At 43.7% G+C, this 17013-nt stretch overlaps 1 protein-coding gene across 1 annotated transcript; it reads left to right on the top strand.

The window, feature by feature from the left end:
- The first annotated feature begins 1163 nt into the window (after positions 1 to 1163).
- On the top strand, positions 1164 to 14528 carry LOC135401113 (structural maintenance of chromosomes protein 1A-like). Its single transcript, XM_064633307.1, has 24 exons — positions 1164 to 1367; positions 1637 to 1713; positions 1802 to 1942; positions 2268 to 2416; positions 3176 to 3344; positions 3452 to 3664; positions 3975 to 4060; positions 4131 to 4296; positions 4862 to 5076; positions 5799 to 6012; positions 6098 to 6309; positions 6494 to 6662; positions 7425 to 7483; positions 7778 to 8042; positions 8692 to 8825; positions 8896 to 9017; positions 9347 to 9432; positions 9551 to 9769; positions 10802 to 11002; positions 11083 to 11195; positions 12951 to 13119; positions 13229 to 13407; positions 13533 to 13713; positions 14189 to 14528. The coding sequence occupies exons 1-24, from the start codon at positions 1259 to 1261 to the stop codon at positions 14249 to 14251; spliced, it is 3711 nt and encodes a 1236-aa protein (XP_064489377.1). The 5' UTR covers positions 1164 to 1258; the 3' UTR covers positions 14252 to 14528.
- Positions 14529 to 17013: the final 2485 nt, after the last annotated feature.

Genomic DNA, 17013 nt, shown 5'->3' with positions numbered 1-17013 from the left:
ATTGTGTGTTTTAACCCATTTGATACTATTGGGAACAAAACATTACCTTAGCCTAACAGGATTCACCACAGTACAGCAACACCGTGGGACACGCCAGCATAAGTGCCGAACCCTGCCTGCCTCACTTGGACCACTTGGGGAAACCCGCAGTAACCTCTATTTGCGAGCTGGATGGAACATATACTGAAATGCAAATCGTTACACACACGTTCGTTAGGGGTAGCGTGGCGTACACCATTTGTAACGGTGACGAGGATGTATCTTCGCAATTCTTGTGTTTCTGCATCAACCCACAGTATACCCAACAACATTTCTGACATCCCTTCCTATCGACTACTGTGTTTTTAATTCAGGTTACCGTCTCTATAAGGACAAACAAATATTTCCTGGATCTCCCATAGACATCCCTAGGATCTGCAGGCTGCTTGTCAGGGGACATTCAAACATCCAGAGCGCGATATCCTTCCAACATACCAGGGACATCTGTTGTTTACTGGGGTAAGCCCAAAACGCAATGAAATTGTGCGATATCCCATAGATATCCTATGGATGTCGAGATATTCAGGACGTTCGCGATCTTGTAGGGATGTCCCAGGGATATTAATGGTTTGCTGGGTGTTTAGGAAACATCCTTGCTTTTTTATTTTATTTTTTATTGTGCTACATACTTTATAAATGTAACACTCAAGCTCTCAAACTGTCACTCATCTTTTATAGTTTTGCTTTTTAAAGTGTGAACTCTCGTGAAAGTAGTCTTGTCACAAACATACACAAAAAAAACTTAAAAAGCATGAAAGATTGAGAAGTTCAGTTTGAAGAGTAACCGCATATATATATATATATACCGCATATATATACATATGGGGTATATTTTAATATGCTGAAAATTGCATTTAATTTACAGTTACGAGGAATAATAGGTACGGAGGTCTGATAAAGGTAGGCTAGTGATGCACAGCTTTGGTACGAATACATATCTGCAAGATATCGCCTCCTAGCCACAGGAAACCTTTTAAAGCGTTTAGCAGCTGTTCAGACAGCCTGACTCAGTTGCTGTGGTTTATCAAGCATTTCGCACACTGACTGGTGAGCGCATATTTATTATTTATGCGGAAGCGTCAGCTGCATTCCACGTGACAAGTGTCCAACCAATCAGTGTCGTCTCACGGAACAACAATCGCGGGAAACTGCGGCTGCAGCAGCCGTGCTGTGGGGTTCCTGCGTTTCATGAGCACTGTTAGTTTTATTGTCGTTCAAAATGGGACACTTGAAATTTATTGAAGTGGAAAACTTCAAGTCTTACAAGGGCAAACAGATTATAGGACCTTTGAAGCCTTTCACGGCTGTCATCGGACCTAATGGATCGGGTGAGTTAGGCCTAACAGCTTCTCCGGACCCGGTGTTTGCGAACGGAAAGAACATAAACTTGAGTTTGATTCATGTACCATAAATAATCGCCATAATAATGTGAAAAATATATGCACGGATACTGTGCCACATAATCTAGCTCGAAGTTAAACGTGAAATGCATACATCAATATGTTTCGCATTATTTACGGGGAAATCGTTGCAGATCCTGTTAATGCATGCTTCGTTGTTGTGCAATGAAGTGATGCCAGTGTTCAAACCCTTTCAGGCAAATCCAATTTTATGGACGCCATCAGTTTTGTCCTCGGTGAGAAGAAGTCGAGCCTTCGTGTCAAGCGATTGAGCGTGGGTGTACTTTGTGGAGCGCTTTACCATTTCGTGCCTCTTTCGGTTTACATTCAAATGCAAGCTTTCTGCATTCTTCCCGCTGTAGGACCTAATTCATGGAGCTCCTATAGGGCAAAAAGCCGCATCGTACGCCAGAGTAACCGCGGTGTTCAACCACGACGACGGCGTCGAAACGCGGTTCACTCGTATTGCTGGGGACAGCTCAGAATATCGCATAGACGATTCGGTATGTATTTACTACACAAATGAGAAACTATAGCTTTGTGACTATGAGGTAGTATCAGGTGACTGTCACTAGGCAGGTCAAACTCTGGTGGATAGAGCTAGATGTCTGCATGTGTGTCTTGTTTCCTTCACAGAGTACATGTCACATGAGTAGCAAATAAAAATATGGCCCATAGCTCGTGCTCGCTACCAGTAGAAAACATTTCAGAAGATGTGAAAGTCACAGTTTGCACATTCGTCTCTGATAGCTTGAATATGAGTATTATGACGGGTCCCAATGCCTGCTTTTCATTGACGCAGATGTTGCGTGATGATTTTGTGAGCAGGTTGTGTCGCAAGACCAGTACTTGAACAAACTGGAATCTATCAGCATAAACGTGAAAGCTAAGAACTTCCTCGTGTTCCAAGGAGACGTGGAAACAATTGCAATGAAAAACCCCAAGGAACGAACTGCACTGTTTGAAGAAATCTCCCAGTAAGTTTCTCAGTTGATTTCTAGACCTGTGGTTGTTGTGGATTTCAACGTGGAATCTAATACGAATGATACATTGAGGATAGTGATTTTTCTCGCTGTTATTTCACGTTCAGAACTAGTTGTAAGAGCCCTGACAATGGCACCTGCCATTAGAATATGGAGGCCTGCGAGAAATGTGATGATATTCAGGGGCAGAGCCAAAATTTTCGTGGGGTGCATTCCAGTACAGGACAGCACTCCACATGCACCACCTTCGATCAATTGAAACACTCTGCATCGAGATAAATGGGGGAGCGGGGGGGACTCATCCCCCCTCTACATTTGCCCCCATGATATATGCAGCGGTTACACACAAAACGAGGTGCAGGAAGAATACATAATCTAATCAGGAAGGAAGATTAAACACACCAACATTTTCAGTTTATACGCTGCATAAATTGGTAAAATACCATATATAACACCAGACTGCAATGTTAGACTAACGATGGTGTAGAACACCAAACGTGCACCTTACGACATGAAATGGCTGAAAAGCTGCTAGCGATGTATGACTTTGTTTGCGTCTCAGAGCAATTCGAAAGAAAACTTTAAAAAATATATATATAATAGACTGAAGAATGCACTTCTTGTAAAGTGAAATGAGAATTATTCCAATATCTTCTTTGTAGCGTCAATAATAATCATTTATTAAGTTTTGTAAGTTCCGTGACTCAGTGGTATTCCGAATATTACTCACGCTGGTGTCCCTGTACCTCGCAGCTCGATAGAACACAAACAAGAGTATGAACAGTTGCGAAAGGAGATGATCAAGGCTGAAGAAGACACGCAGTTCTCTTACCAGAAGAAGAAAGGTATAGCGGCTGAGAAGAAAGAAGCGCGCCTTGAAAAGGAAGAGGCTGATAAGTATCAGCGCTTGAAGGAAGATCTGGTGAGCAATTCTCTGGCTCAACGAGTCCAAAACAGACCAAGCATTACTTACAGCGTGTTACACACAGGGCACGTCACACCGTTAACTGGTCGTTCCCTTTGGTGCAGAGTGAAAAGCAGATACGTTACCAAACATTTCTGCTGTACCACGTGCAGCAGGAGGTTGAGCGCGTTGCCAGAGAACTGAAGTCGCGCAGTGCTGAGCTGGAAAAGCACTGCAATAAGCGCACTCGCATTGAGGACGAGGTACGAGACAGGAAGAAGGAGATTGGCCGTGTCCAGCGTGAGCTGGCTAAGCTGGAGCAGCAGTACCGGGAAGCGGTGAGCACATGCCACGGTTCTTTTTTGCTCAGTTTCGGTGTCTTTTTGCTGCCTTTCTATTCAGCATATGTGCTCTGTGTTTTATTTATTTTATTTATTTTTTATTTCAATATTTGAGGTACATTACATGAGGGTGTGGGTTACAGAAGTAGTGTAATTAGAGCCTGAAGTTTTCGGGAAATATATTTTTTTCTAAATTCGGAGGCAAAATACAAAGCCGTGATGATGTGAGGCAATAAGGTATCATACAGCGAACTTTATGCATGATGTATCAGTAAAGTGGTACATCAGCGACGTTTTTATCATGCAGGATGTCGAGCTGAATAAAAAGAAGCCGGCATTTATCAAAGCTAAGGAGAGAACGGCTCACATGCAGAAGAAGCTAGAGGCAGCGAGGTAAAAAGGCGGCTGTACATATAAAGCAAAATCCAGAATTTACGTTCCCTCTCGATTTTCCTTTTTTCAGAAAATCTTACAGAGCAGCTCAGAAAGTAGATGAAACGCACCAAGGTGAAATAGCTGAACTGGAGAAAGAGCTGGCAGATGTTACCCGGAGGTTTGCAGAGTTTGAGCAACAGCTCAGTGAAGAATCTCAGAGCCAAGGTCGTGACTTTGCCCTAGAAGATACTCAGGTATGCTGTGCTGCCACAACTTGGAAAAAGACCAGATCTAACGTGCAAGTTAATTGCAAATGGGTATAATGAAGAATGGGTGCACTGTCAGAGCCCCAGTGCTGTAATATTTGCTACTTACTCGTAGTGCACTTGACATACCTCTCTCTCTCTCTCTGTCTTTCACTCCATCCCTTCCTCCTTTGTGCGTCTCCATCAAATTGTGTGGGGCAGTGCTCTGCGGATTTGACTTCACATCCAGAATATAATTCAATCGTAGTATGTAATTATAAGATATTGGCTACTGTGGGACTGACCACTGTTGTATAAACTCCCACGCAATGCATAGCAAATTACCAGAATTCCATGGAATTAGCAGCAGCTTGCATCAAAGTGGCATTGCTTCGTCGTCATCGCATAGACTTGTTACTTTGCTTCAGTTTCCTTCTAGGTTGTTTGTGAATATTAAGACATTTTCAGCATGTAGACTATAAGAGAAAAAGACCTTCAATACAACTGCAATACAACAACAGTGCTCCATTTATTTTCTATTATTTTATTTACTTATTTTTTTTTTTCAACTAAGCTGAAAGAATACAACCGGCTGAAAGAAGAAGCGGCACGCCGGGCATCTCTGCACCTGCAGGAGATGGATTCTGTCATGCGGGAACAAAAGTCTGACCAAGATCGCTACGACAACGAGGTGCGGAAGCGAGCTGAAGCCGAAGCAAAGCTCAAGCAGAAAAAGGCAGAACTGGAAGAAAATCAGCGTCGTGTCGACAAGTTGGATGAGTACATTCGGTGAGCTAATGTTTCATCCTGATCGTATTGTTCTCTGGTGATTACGTCATCATCAAGACAAATGCAGTGCACTTGGATTCCCACACAGGGAAGAATGAGGGTTTACAAGAACTTTAGCTGCCTTGATACGGGTCTTGCAGAAGCCCCTCGTTGCTGTTTCTTACCACTCAGATTATTGGGAGCCTCATCTGCGGGGACAGGAACTGTCATATTCTCTTCACACTAATAAAGATGAAAGTCACTGAAAAAGTTAGCCAGCTGTAGGACTCGAACCCACATCTTCTGGATTGCCGGTCCAGGGCTCTACCAATTGAGCTAAGCTAACACGCCTTCTCATTTGAGGCTTTGTATGTATTTGTCCCTTCTATGTTGTTCCCGCCTCAGAACATCAGTTCTCTCATGTCTCTTCACACTAGTTTGTGCAGTAATGAGCACGTTCTCCAGGTGGCTGATCATCAAAATGTAAACTAATTATATAAGGAAAGCAACTCCAGAATGCCGCAACAGAATGAAGAAAAAAAGTGCAGGCACGTGGCATGTGCTAAAAATTAGATAGGTCACTGGCATCGCTGTTGCTCACCAGTAAAACATCATCACCAGGGAACTTTGTTGCAACTGAAGAGTGGCACAGAATTTCATGACCAATATTTTTTGGGAAAAGCTCGTTTTGTATCTGTCAAGTACGCTATTCATTCTTTGCCTGTGCTCGACTTTTGCTCCAGGACAAGTGAAGGCAGCCTTGCAGAGTACACACGCCAGGAGGCAGAGGTGACTCGTGAGGTAGACGAGGCAAAGAAACGAGTGGCTGAAATAAACAAGGAGCTTGAAGCTCTCCTAAACGAACTGGGAGACGCCAAGGTGGACAAGCACGAGGATTCCCGCCGAAAGAAAAAGACTCAGATTGTGGAACACTTTAAATCACTATACCCCGGTGTGGTACGTAAAGTTGACTCCTGCGAATGGTTTCATCCCCCTTGTGTTGCGCGCGCAAGCAGTGCTTCAGGTGTGCTTGTCATTTCAGCATGAAAGGCTGGTCAACATGTGCACACCCATTCACAAGAAGTACAACGTTGCAATCACCAAAGTGTTGGGCAAAAACATGGAAGCCATTGTGGTGGATTCCGAGAAGACTGGCCGCAAGTGCATTCAGTACCTCAAGGACCAGATGCTGGAAGCAGAGACCTTCCTGCCTTTGGATTACATTGATGCAAAGCCCCTGAAAGAAAGGCTCAGGTATTACTCTGAGTTCCTGGCACCAGTTCCTGCCGCCTGCAGCCATTTTTTGCTGCGTTAAAAAGGCTAATTAACACGCCCCATTAAGCTTGTTCGATTGTTTGTAACGGTTTTATGGAAAGCATTGTAGTCTTACTAGCAGGAATGACGAGCGACAAATCATGTCTGATTTCTTCACCCGCAGGTCAATAACTAGCCCTAAGAATGTGAAGCTGCTTTATGACGTACTGCAGTACGAGCCTCACGACATCAAACGTGCTGTCCTGTATGCTACAAACAATGCGCTCGTGTGTGAGACGGCAGAGGATGCCAGCAAGGTGGCCTATGAACTGAAGGACGGGAAGCGCTACGACGTGAGCTCACCCTTTCTGTACCAAATCCAAGGTTGCAGTCCAGTAATGCTGTGGGCATGTTGTTCCCAGTTGTTAGTTTTGCCTAAATACAGTCCTTTTAGAATATTTCAGTTGTAGTTCAGCTTTTCCTGCGTTGTCCATCCATGCATGTCTATCCTTGCACATTCCTAAACATGTGTAGAGCCTGAAGTTTTAGGGTTTAACCCGATTCTTCCTCAAATTGAAGGTTGCCTCTCTAGGGTGAAACCCGATTTTTTACCGGGCAAATTGCCCTCACTGAGAATTCTATAAGAATGCACGCTAACTTGTTTGGCGGCAAACACAGTTACACCACCGTTTGTACCGAACCAGTTCAGTTAGTTTGAGCAACTGAGCGCGATTTCTCTCCAAATTTAGCGTACTGGACGTTTTTCACCTGAATTTGCGTGAATTTAGAGTACACGTTTATTTACCCGTTTTTTACTCCTCGAATTTAGAAAAAAATATTTATCGAAAACTTCAGGCTCTGAAGATGTGCCAGCATGCTCTAGATGCACTCTCCCTAAATATGGTTTATCCTGACTTAAGCCAGTTTTGTTCAAGGAGTAAGTATAATAAGGTTATGGTACATAAGGAGACAATATGTACATATAGTACAATTATAGTAAAGGAGATATAATATATAAGGAGCATTACCTTGCTCATATATACTACTAGTCAGCTTGTGCTGTGTCACTGTACTGCTCTCTGAATACTCACCTTGTACATTGTGTTGGTTTATAGGCTGTCGCACTTGATGGCACCTATTATCAGAAGAATGGATTTATATCTGGCGGCAGCACGTGAGTATTCTCAGGCTCTATGCAGTGAAGTGCAACGGATTTTGTCTCTTACGAAACCTCCTGGTTGGGGTCCTCTAGATAATGGGTGGTACCACATGTGTTGTGTTCTTCTCTTGCTGTGTTATATCTTAGTGAACCACAGGACAAGCGTGGCAAGGTTGAAAGTGCCTAGTATTCTCTTCTTGAGCACTTTACTATATATTAGGAGCTGCCAACCCAGAGCTTGTCCAACATTGACAGATCTTACTCCACTTTTTTTTCTTTTGGTGCTTATTTCTTCATTGGCTTTCGTAGTGACTTGGCCAAACGGGCTCGCCGTTGGGATGATAAAGCATTCCACCAACTGAAAGACAAGAAGGAAAAACTTACTGAGGAACTGAAAGAAATGATGAAGAAAACGCGAAAAGAATCTGATCTCAATACACTGCAGTCGCAGATTAGGGGCCTGGATACCAGAATCAAGTACTCAAGGTCGGATCGGGATAACACCCAGAACAAAGTCATTGCTAACCTTGTCAACGAGATTGCTCGTCTTGAGGAAGAACGCAGCAAGTATGACGTGAGTGATATCATCTGATTACAGCTGGGCATTGATTCAGTGTGCTTGTACAATGCCACAAACATATACGTATAATGATGTGATATACATGGCGTAAGAGCCAGTGCTGTTGAAAAATATAGTGAATGCTTGCATTTGTTTTGGCCATCTATGTATATATGAGCTCATGTCTTCGGTTAACTTTATTAGATGCCTTATTGCAAATGGCCCATATGGCTCAGCAATAGTGGAAAGCTATTTCGTCTGTGCCTGCAAAAGACGTAGAAAAGGTTTCTGTTTTATAGGTTTTATAACTGTTCGAGTTGTTATGTATTCGTACAAATCTATATTGCTATGCAACTATGTATGCTAGAATATAATCTTGCTCTAGATTTCTTGTTAGAAGTCCATGCTCAAATATGGAACAACAACCTGGTTTATGAAATTTACATAATGCAAAAATACAGTAATCATTTTTTCACACAGCACAGGCATTTCATAAGGCAGTCCAGAATCACACTTGATTTCTTGTGATACAGGGTTTTTAATAAAAATTTGTTTGTATGTGCATGTAACATCCTCTCTCACCAGCTTTTGTGGCTCTTTCATTAATAAAAGTTTGGCCTCTAGTACCCACAGACGTGAACCATTGGTAATGTCTCTTTCACAGCCACGTGTGAAACAACTGGAAGAAAGCATGCGCAAGCGGGAAGAACAGATAGGGATATTAAAAACAGCACAAAATACCATTGAAGATGACGTGTTTTCAAGCTTCTGCAGAAGCATTGGGGTTGAAAATATCCGGTAAGTAGATCTGTGCTGTCTGCCTCTGTAGAACAGGGGCAACAACGGCTTACCACTTGCTTCCCCACAGTCACTATGAAGAGAGGGAGCTGCGAGCATCTCAGGAACGGGACCGTAGGAAGTTGGAGTTCGAAAACCAGAAGAACCGTATCATGAGCCGTCTGGATTATGAGAGGGTGAAAGACACAGCCGGTTGGTTCACCACTTTGTATGCACATTCTGATTTAACTGGGACTATGAGAATAGTGTAGTTTCAATTTGAGAAGTTTAATGTTTGCTGGGGATACTTTAGGAATAGTTTTAATGCATTCAAGTTGAAATGATACTGTTACTAGCAAGACAAAGTGAGCAGTTGCACGAAGTAAACTAAATGCCCTGTGCATTTGCCTGTAAAAGAAAATAACAGGATTAACAAGTTGCTTCTCAAGCAACTCGAAATTTCCTATGTTTAAACCTCATGTAGTTACTCTAGCCTGTTTCAGGTGGTATTCTCATACACTTTTCTTTCCCATTGCTTACAGAAAATGTCACAAAATGGAAAAACGTCATTGAAGAGGACGAACGTGCATTGGCTGAGTTGAAGGAAGCTGAACAGAACCAGATGCAGGTGCACACTCCCATACCTGCTAACCGCTGAAGGCGCTGATTTTCAAATTCAGACAGAATCTTAAAGATGTTCTATCTGTGTGCTGCATACAGCTGAAAACTTATTTCTTTTTATCTAGCTTATTGAGAAGCAGCAGGAAGAACTGGAAAGGTTGAAATCGAGCAAACTGAGTAAAAAGCAGGAACAGGACAAAGTGGAGGAGCATATGGCTGACATCCGCAAGAAGCTGACGGCCATCCAGAAGGACATCACCTCTGTACAGAAGGCCGTTGCAACACTGGAAGGAAAAGTTGAACAGAAGAAGCAGGAGAGGCACAACATTCTTCAGACTTGCAAGGTACCTTTCTTGGAGCATCTGCTTCTGGTTCTCCATGATGTTGATTTTGCTTATTGTGACCAGAAAATCGATACGTACACATCATTGAGAAACCATTGTGTAAAGATATCCTGTATCCTCTCAGGTTGGAGCATTTCAAGTGTTATCATGTTTGACAGAGGACCGGCAGCTCGCCTTGTGTATACGTTCTTTGAGGATGCCACAAAAGCATGCCAAGATCTGTATTTTAGCATAAAAAATACAGCAGGAGAATGGATGTGCTATCATTTTTTTTACCTTCTCTCCTTCCTCCTCTCATAGAGTTGTGTGTTGCTGTCATTGTTCAGTGACTTACCTCGAAACCAATGTTCTGCATACCAGGGAAGTACAACAGGCATAGTATTTCCATTACTGTTTTGGCTTTCGTTTCTGTTTCTAGCACCAGTCTTTTAATTTGGTTTCCAGTAATGGCTCCGAACTCTTACAGAGCTTTTAGTGGACACCCCTTTCAGCTGTGTAGATTTTACCAGCCAATCATTTTGTTTTTGTTGTCCTTCTCAGGTAATGGAAGAACGTGGTATGCATTTCCGCTTTAGTTACTGTTGCAGACTCCAATTTTTGTAATATATTGTTCCCTGTTGCCGACAGTATACGTTTCAAGTATGAAGCAAAGATTTCCTGCCGCACAATGCACAATAAACCTGGACTGGCGTTATCTTAAGCTAAACTACAATCTGTCTGTGCTGGTCCTGCAGCATGGGTAGTTTTGTAAAGCAGGCTTCACCTCATGTACGGAAGCTTCAGGTGAAGCCCACATTCGGGGGGTGTCGTTCGTATTTGGCGAATAGTCGGATATTTGATTCGAATTTGATAACTCGAATATTCGCACACCCCTAAAAATAAGGGATTCCATGAAATTCCGTGCCACACAAAGGACACTGCGACGAACTCCGGATTCCGCGATATTTCGCGGAATCGCGGGAAACCTGGGGCCTTAGTGATGACTCACTAGGAGATCCGAACTCGCTGTGCTCACTTTGTTGTCTTTTGCAGTTGGAGCAAATCCCTCTCCGCTTGACTGAAGGTTCGCTGGAAGATCTTGACCTTCAAGGCGATGGTGGCGGAGGAGGAGGAGGAGGTGATGACGCAGACGAGAGTGCAGACCTCTCTAGCACTCAAAGCACAGCTCGCCTCTATGAGCGGGAGGCACAGGTTCAGGTGGACTTTGACATACTCTCCGAGGATCTCATGGAGGTAGTAACATAGCACGCCCTCTTGAACTACTTGTACATGAAGTGCAGGGAGAGTAATCTCACAACTGCCTTCCTTTGCAGCTGGACACACCTGAGGAAGTCCGGAAAGAGGGCGATCGCCTGCACAAAGAGATTAATGACATGCAGAACCTCCTTCAAAGGATCCAAGCTCCCAACATGAGAGCTATGGAAAAGTATGTGCCAAACTTTCTCGGAGGTGTGCAGCATCGCACCCACAGAATATGTACATTGATTGTCTGATTGTATGTTTTGAAATCGGGTAAGGACTGATTGTAGATTCCTGCCGCTATCAAATCTCACAGGGATTGAGGATGTGCGTGAAATGTTGTGGTTAGAGATGTATAGCACCGTAGCTGACAAATATTTCCGACTTCTAAGTGCATATGGTGATCCCAATACAGTAGAATCTCGATGATGCGTATTCTTTTCCGGTCCCGGCCGGAATGACTATTCTTCCCATGTATTCGAGTTCGAATGATACGACGCGTTATCTTGCCGTTACGGATGACACGAACGAGCCGTGGATGCGACAGAGGTCGTTCCCCCGTGACGCGAGAGCGCGCGAGTCATGCTGCTCCTTAATTCTTTCGAAAAGGGAGGGCGATCCTCACCACGAACTCCCTTACATCATGTTGCTCAATGCAAGCAATGACTCTGCCTTTGGTGGTGGTGGTGGTGGAGATAAGATCAAAGCGATTGCACGGTCCGGAACCTTGTCACCTTATCTCTGTTTTGTCCTTTTCACCCCCCTCGCAACAATAAACTGCGGAGCTGCGTGACATCGCTCTGATGGAAAACAGCGACCAGAACACGTGGAGGGAACATATCGGGACAGCTTCTGGCAACATTACGCGTCACCATTCTGCAAGTCGGCTTCACCGAACGCTTGCGTGCTTTAGGAGAAGCTCGCTTTAGAACACTGTCGCGCGACTCGCGGGTGGAAAGCACGTGCTGGGCCTTTTGAATCATCTCGTGAATTTGGGCAGCATTGGCCAAAAACAGAGACACAAAAGCGTTACGACCGACCTCTTTCACTGACAGTAACGGAAAATGAGCAGTCACTGTCTGTTTTCTTGCCTCAATTTTTATTTTGGTTGAATTCGTTGGATACGAACTTCGCATGATACGATTTTTTTCCGCTGCCCCGTGAGATTCGTATCATCGAGATTCTACTGTAGTACAGTCAATAATCAGACTGAATTCTTGGCCAAAGGCCAGTCCCCACATATTTTTCAAAAGCCAGTATTCAAAACAATCAGTGAGGGTTCGAAATCTGTGAACATATATCTGCTTCTCCACAAAATGCTTACTACAAATTTTTTGCAAGTATCTCATTTTAGCAGAACACTGTTGATACAGATGTAGTCAAGAAAGGCTGGTAAATAAAATACCAGACTAAGTATAAAGAGGCGAGGATACAAAGATGCAGAAAAAGAGACATTATGCATTCCCGCTCAAGCCAATACCCAAAGAAGTAACACAATAAGCTAGCTCCCTGAGAAATAAGGAATGTTTGAGGCAAAATGTGTACGAAAAATTTAGCGTTTCTCAAAGAAATGGTCCTAGATATGTGAAACACATGTGCAAAACGGTATACAACTGTGAAAGCACACGGGTTCTATAGAGAGTTGGGTGGTGCCAGTAGTGTTGCCTGAAAGTTTAACCTCTTTACAGTGAAGGTGGTTGGAGTGCTAAAAAAAATTCTCTGTATGAGTAGTTCATGGCTGGGGTCCCGAAATATAAGACCACAGGTTTACTTCACTATGTGCATGTTCACTACCTAGAAGTTCCACTGTATTTGGCACTCACAGGAACGTGACTGATGATATTATGGCATATCAGTTCTGTTATAGTTCCATGATGATATGATGTACATTACAGTTCAAACACATGGGAGGCTGAACCACGCATGAATCTTTGATTCGCAGGTTGGATGGGGTTAAAGAGCGTTTGAAAGAAACAGACACAGAGTTTGAAAATGCTCGTAAACGTGCCAAGAAGGCCAAGCTTGCATTTGAGAAAGTGAAGAGACAGCGACATCAGAAGTTTACAACATGTTTCGACAAGGTCTCCAACAGGATTGATGAAATCTACAAGGTATAGAAGCTGCTTCAACTATGATTCAGATGGTGCTCACTCACAACATTCGAGATTAACCAAGAAATCCACATTTTTCTTTCTCTCTCTCTCTCTCTCTCTGCTGTAGGCCCTCACAAACAACCAAAGCGCGCAAGCTTTCCTCGGTCCAGAGAACCCCGAGGAGCCTTATTTGGAAGGTATCAACTACAACTGTGTGGCACCAGGAAAGAGGTTCCAGCCAATGAGCAATCTGTCGGGTGGTGAAAAAACCGTTGCGGCGCTCGCTCTGCTCTTTGCCGTGCACAGGTAAAGAAGGCTGTCGTAACAGCACCACCTTTCGCATACTCGGAACGCGGGCTGCTTTCCATGGAAGCTGGGCGTACGTTCCATGTGTTGTGCATTTTCTTCCCATTCTGTCCTCTCACTCGCAGCTACCAGCCTGCTCCATTCTTTGTGCTGGATGAAATCGATGCGGCGCTGGACAACACAAACATTGGGAAGGTCGCACGTTTTATCCGAGAGCAGACCGAGACATCATTCCAGTGTGTTGTCATCTCTCTCAAGGAAGAGTTCTATAGCCATGCAGATGCCCTCATTGGCATTGTTCCAGATGTAAGCTTTCCATTTCGTTTTATCTGTCCTGTTGCATCATGTGCCTAACAGCTGGCAAGAGGCATTTTAGTCCTCCTTACTATACATAGTATTTCCAACTTTAGCATATTGTTGATTTACCATATTGTCTTAGCAGGTGTTAGCCATGTCCACAGCTTTTCATGTACCATTCCAATAAGCTTCCCATACGAATCATACGATGATTAAAATTTTCCATGTCCCATCTGTTAGGCTGTGTACACCTGGAAGAACACTATCCTGGAGTGACATTTATTATGCAGTATCGATTGGTGCGGTCAGTGAAGCAAATCGGATGCCTTTTTCTTTCGCATAATCAGAGCCAATCAATCATAAGCAGTGTGTACCGGCTTTTACTTGTAGCCACTTGCAGTAGATCAGAGAGAAATATGGTGATGCCCATAAGCTTCTGGCATTATTTATATTCTGTAGTAATTATGTCTTTTTTTCTTTGCAGCCTGGTGAATGCACTATAAGCAGAGTGCTGACGTTGGATCTCACAGAATATTCAGAATCTTAATTAATTCCTGAATTTTAGCTCATGCATTCTGCTCTTTCATGTGCACGCTGACTGATGATCGGTGCCTGGTGCCCATACATAAGTTATATATTGTCTCTACATAGTCATATCTAATATCACTTCCCTTTGCACCTGTACGTATTTGCATAGTTTTCACCAGGCATCGCAGCATTATTACAGTACTGTGCAAGAAATTTTTAAACATTGACTGCAGCATGGTACCCATAATGGTTTGCTGTTTTGAATTTTGCATGATGTCAATAAAGATTTCATAGCAGTAATGTCTTTTCATCCTGATATGGCTGCTCAGTGCCCTTGAAACTGCCCCCTTCCACAAGTGAGGGTCTGGATGTGCCCCTGGACCTACATATGGCAGACATTTAGTGTTGTTAATATAATTAAATCCCTGTGTATTTGTCTTTCTCTTCCATTTGAAGAAAGTTCTCACGCATGCAAATTAGTCCCTGTGTGCTTTTGTTCGCGTAGAATAGCAATGCTTCCTGCCCTGTGGTTTACATGTCCGAATGGCGAAGAGGGAAGTGTACATATTTGCTGCGGAACTGCTTGTCATCCGCATTCGTTGTTGCTCATCATGTTGTCTTGCATGAACAGCGAAACGGCTGTGTTCAAGACTCGATTTTTTGCCCTGGTCAATTTTATGACCTTGTGAAAATTCCTGACGCATATTTTTTCTTCTTTTTTTTTTAAGACTCTAGGTGGCATTTTATTCAGAAGAAACGTGTTCCTAGAACCGACTAACATCTTGTCATGAAATTTACCCATGTCTGTGAACCCTCTACAAACAATCCCAGAAAGGGCGGCCATGTACATGCGGCGCGACTTTGGAGGCCCGGCCCGGTCTCCTGGCGTGACGTAGCATAAGCGTGAGAAGCAGCGGCGAGTTCTCACTTTTCGGTGAGGAATTCCCACTGAAAGTTCGTCTGCTACGGGCACAGCGTAGCGCTACTTGTAGGAGGCTCTTCACGTCATTCAATGACATCGGCGCTACTCATACACTTTGAAGGAGTTGAGGGAGTTCTAGTGGGTGTGTACATCAAAGACAGGTCAGCTAGGATCATCATTCTTCCACAAGAGTGTATTATTAATGCGTTAGCATTAGGAGTGCAGAGTGGAAGCGGCTGTATGTGTGTATGAGGTGGTGAAGCTTCACCGAGGCAGAGTAAAGGAGCGATAAGAGGGTAAATGTAAATGAAGGTAAATGGTATGAAACTGAAGTATTAGTAGTAAGAGTAATAGGCCTGTTTCTCTGGGCAAGGTGGCGCGAGTGAGCAGCAACGTCAGCGCCCTAATTGTGCAACACGCGGTTGTTTAGCAGACGACGCGGCACTTTCACAGTCTCGAGTTGTTCGCACTTTTCAAGAAGCACCGCTTTTTCTGTGGATTTCCTACAGGTTTTGTAGCTTCCTTGGCACCATACCGTTTGAAACACGCTGATGAAACGACCTACTGTTGGGATATGTGGCCGTTTGGGCCCGAAATGGCGCTGTGCAAACTTCACTGCAACAGCCCTTAGACCTCTCCCTGTCTGTAATCAGACGGCGTCATAGTGTTCGACAGCGCCACCAATTTGGTAGGGTTGAACAACACTCGAAGCTAGGGGCGAACAAGGTCGCGCCCGAAAGCCACGGTCTTGAGGCGATTACGATGGTCCCTGAAAGGGACGTGACCTGCGGTCCTACTTTTCTTTTAATAGGAGGCAGCGAACAAGTGCCCATTCATGGTTCAGCCCTCCCCTTCCGATTTGTTTCGGTTTCAGTCTGTCTACCAGCGTCATGATGGCGTTTCTCGGGTACAAGTTTATTAAAGGTAATTAAAGCAAGAAAGTTGAGTTTAAAGATAATGAATGTTAGACATATGTAATAAGAGTAAGCTTAAATGAAAATAAAGATTACAGAAGGTAACGGCATGTGACCGGAGGTAATTAAAGTTAATTAACGTCAGTTAAAGGGAAATTGAGAGTAGTTAAAGCAGGTTAACGTAATTAAAGGGAATTAAATGAAATTCAAGATTACCTAGGATTTTATAGCAAGAAGAAACAGTTAAAAGCGATAGAAGACCGGTGATCAAATTTGCTTTATTTAGAACTTGGTAAAATTACATGTGGCACGTGCTCTGATACTGACTCTGTAAAATACTCGGGTCCTTCTTGCTTGTTTGCTTCGTAGGAGACACGACCTTCCGGAAAACGTTCCTCCCACCACTCAACCCTTAAAGGGAGACTTCGGGAAAATCCGAAACTATTATAATATCTGTGTAAATAAGTTCGATACATTCATATGAAATGAGAAATAAAGTTGATTTGGCAGTCGGGGACTCGTTAGCGTCCAAAAGAGCTGGGAAGCTCAAAACGAAACCAAAACTTCCCGCAGGTTCCCTCCCCTACCTCCTGTACCATGCGTGACGTCACCCCCAGACAACCATATACGTCTTTAGGACATCCTCTGGACATCCATTTCTGGACATATGGATGTCCTGAGGACATCCACAAAACTCCTCAGGACGTCCTGTAGACGTCTGCGGGACGGTCAAAGGTGCATCCATGGACGTCCCCTGTTTGTCCACAAGACGTCATATGTGACATTTGGAGGACTGAACCAGGATGTTGCCACCTACGCTATATGGGACCTATATTTCGTGTATTTCATTAATGCTCCTGCACCCATGCGTGCAGAGGCAGCATCCCAAACTACTATAATCTACTGCAGCGTACAAGGAAATAATGGTACGTGTTAATCTGTTCC

The sequence above is a fragment of the Ornithodoros turicata genome, chromosome 7 (genome assembly GCF_037126465.1).
Source record: "Ornithodoros turicata isolate Travis chromosome 7, ASM3712646v1, whole genome shotgun sequence".
Lineage (NCBI taxonomy): Eukaryota > Metazoa > Arthropoda > Arachnida > Ixodida > Argasidae > Ornithodoros > Ornithodoros turicata.
This window is presented reverse-complemented; position numbering and strand designations above follow the sequence as displayed.

What these genes read in the sequence shown, in the direction of transcription:
- LOC135401113 (XM_064633307.1), top strand. Translation starts at nt 1,259, where the DNA reads ATGGGACACTTGAAATTTATTGAAGTGGAAAACTTCAAGTCTTACAAG. An exon ending in TTCGTGTCAAGCGATTGAGC is followed by an intron (nt 1,714 to 1,801) that starts GTGGGTGTACTT and finishes TTCCCGCTGTAG; the next exon opens with GACCTAATTCATGGAGCTCC. An exon ending in CTGTTTGAAGAAATCTCCCA is followed by an intron (nt 2,417 to 3,175) that starts GTAAGTTTCTCA and finishes TGTACCTCGCAG; the next exon opens with CTCGATAGAACACAAACAAG.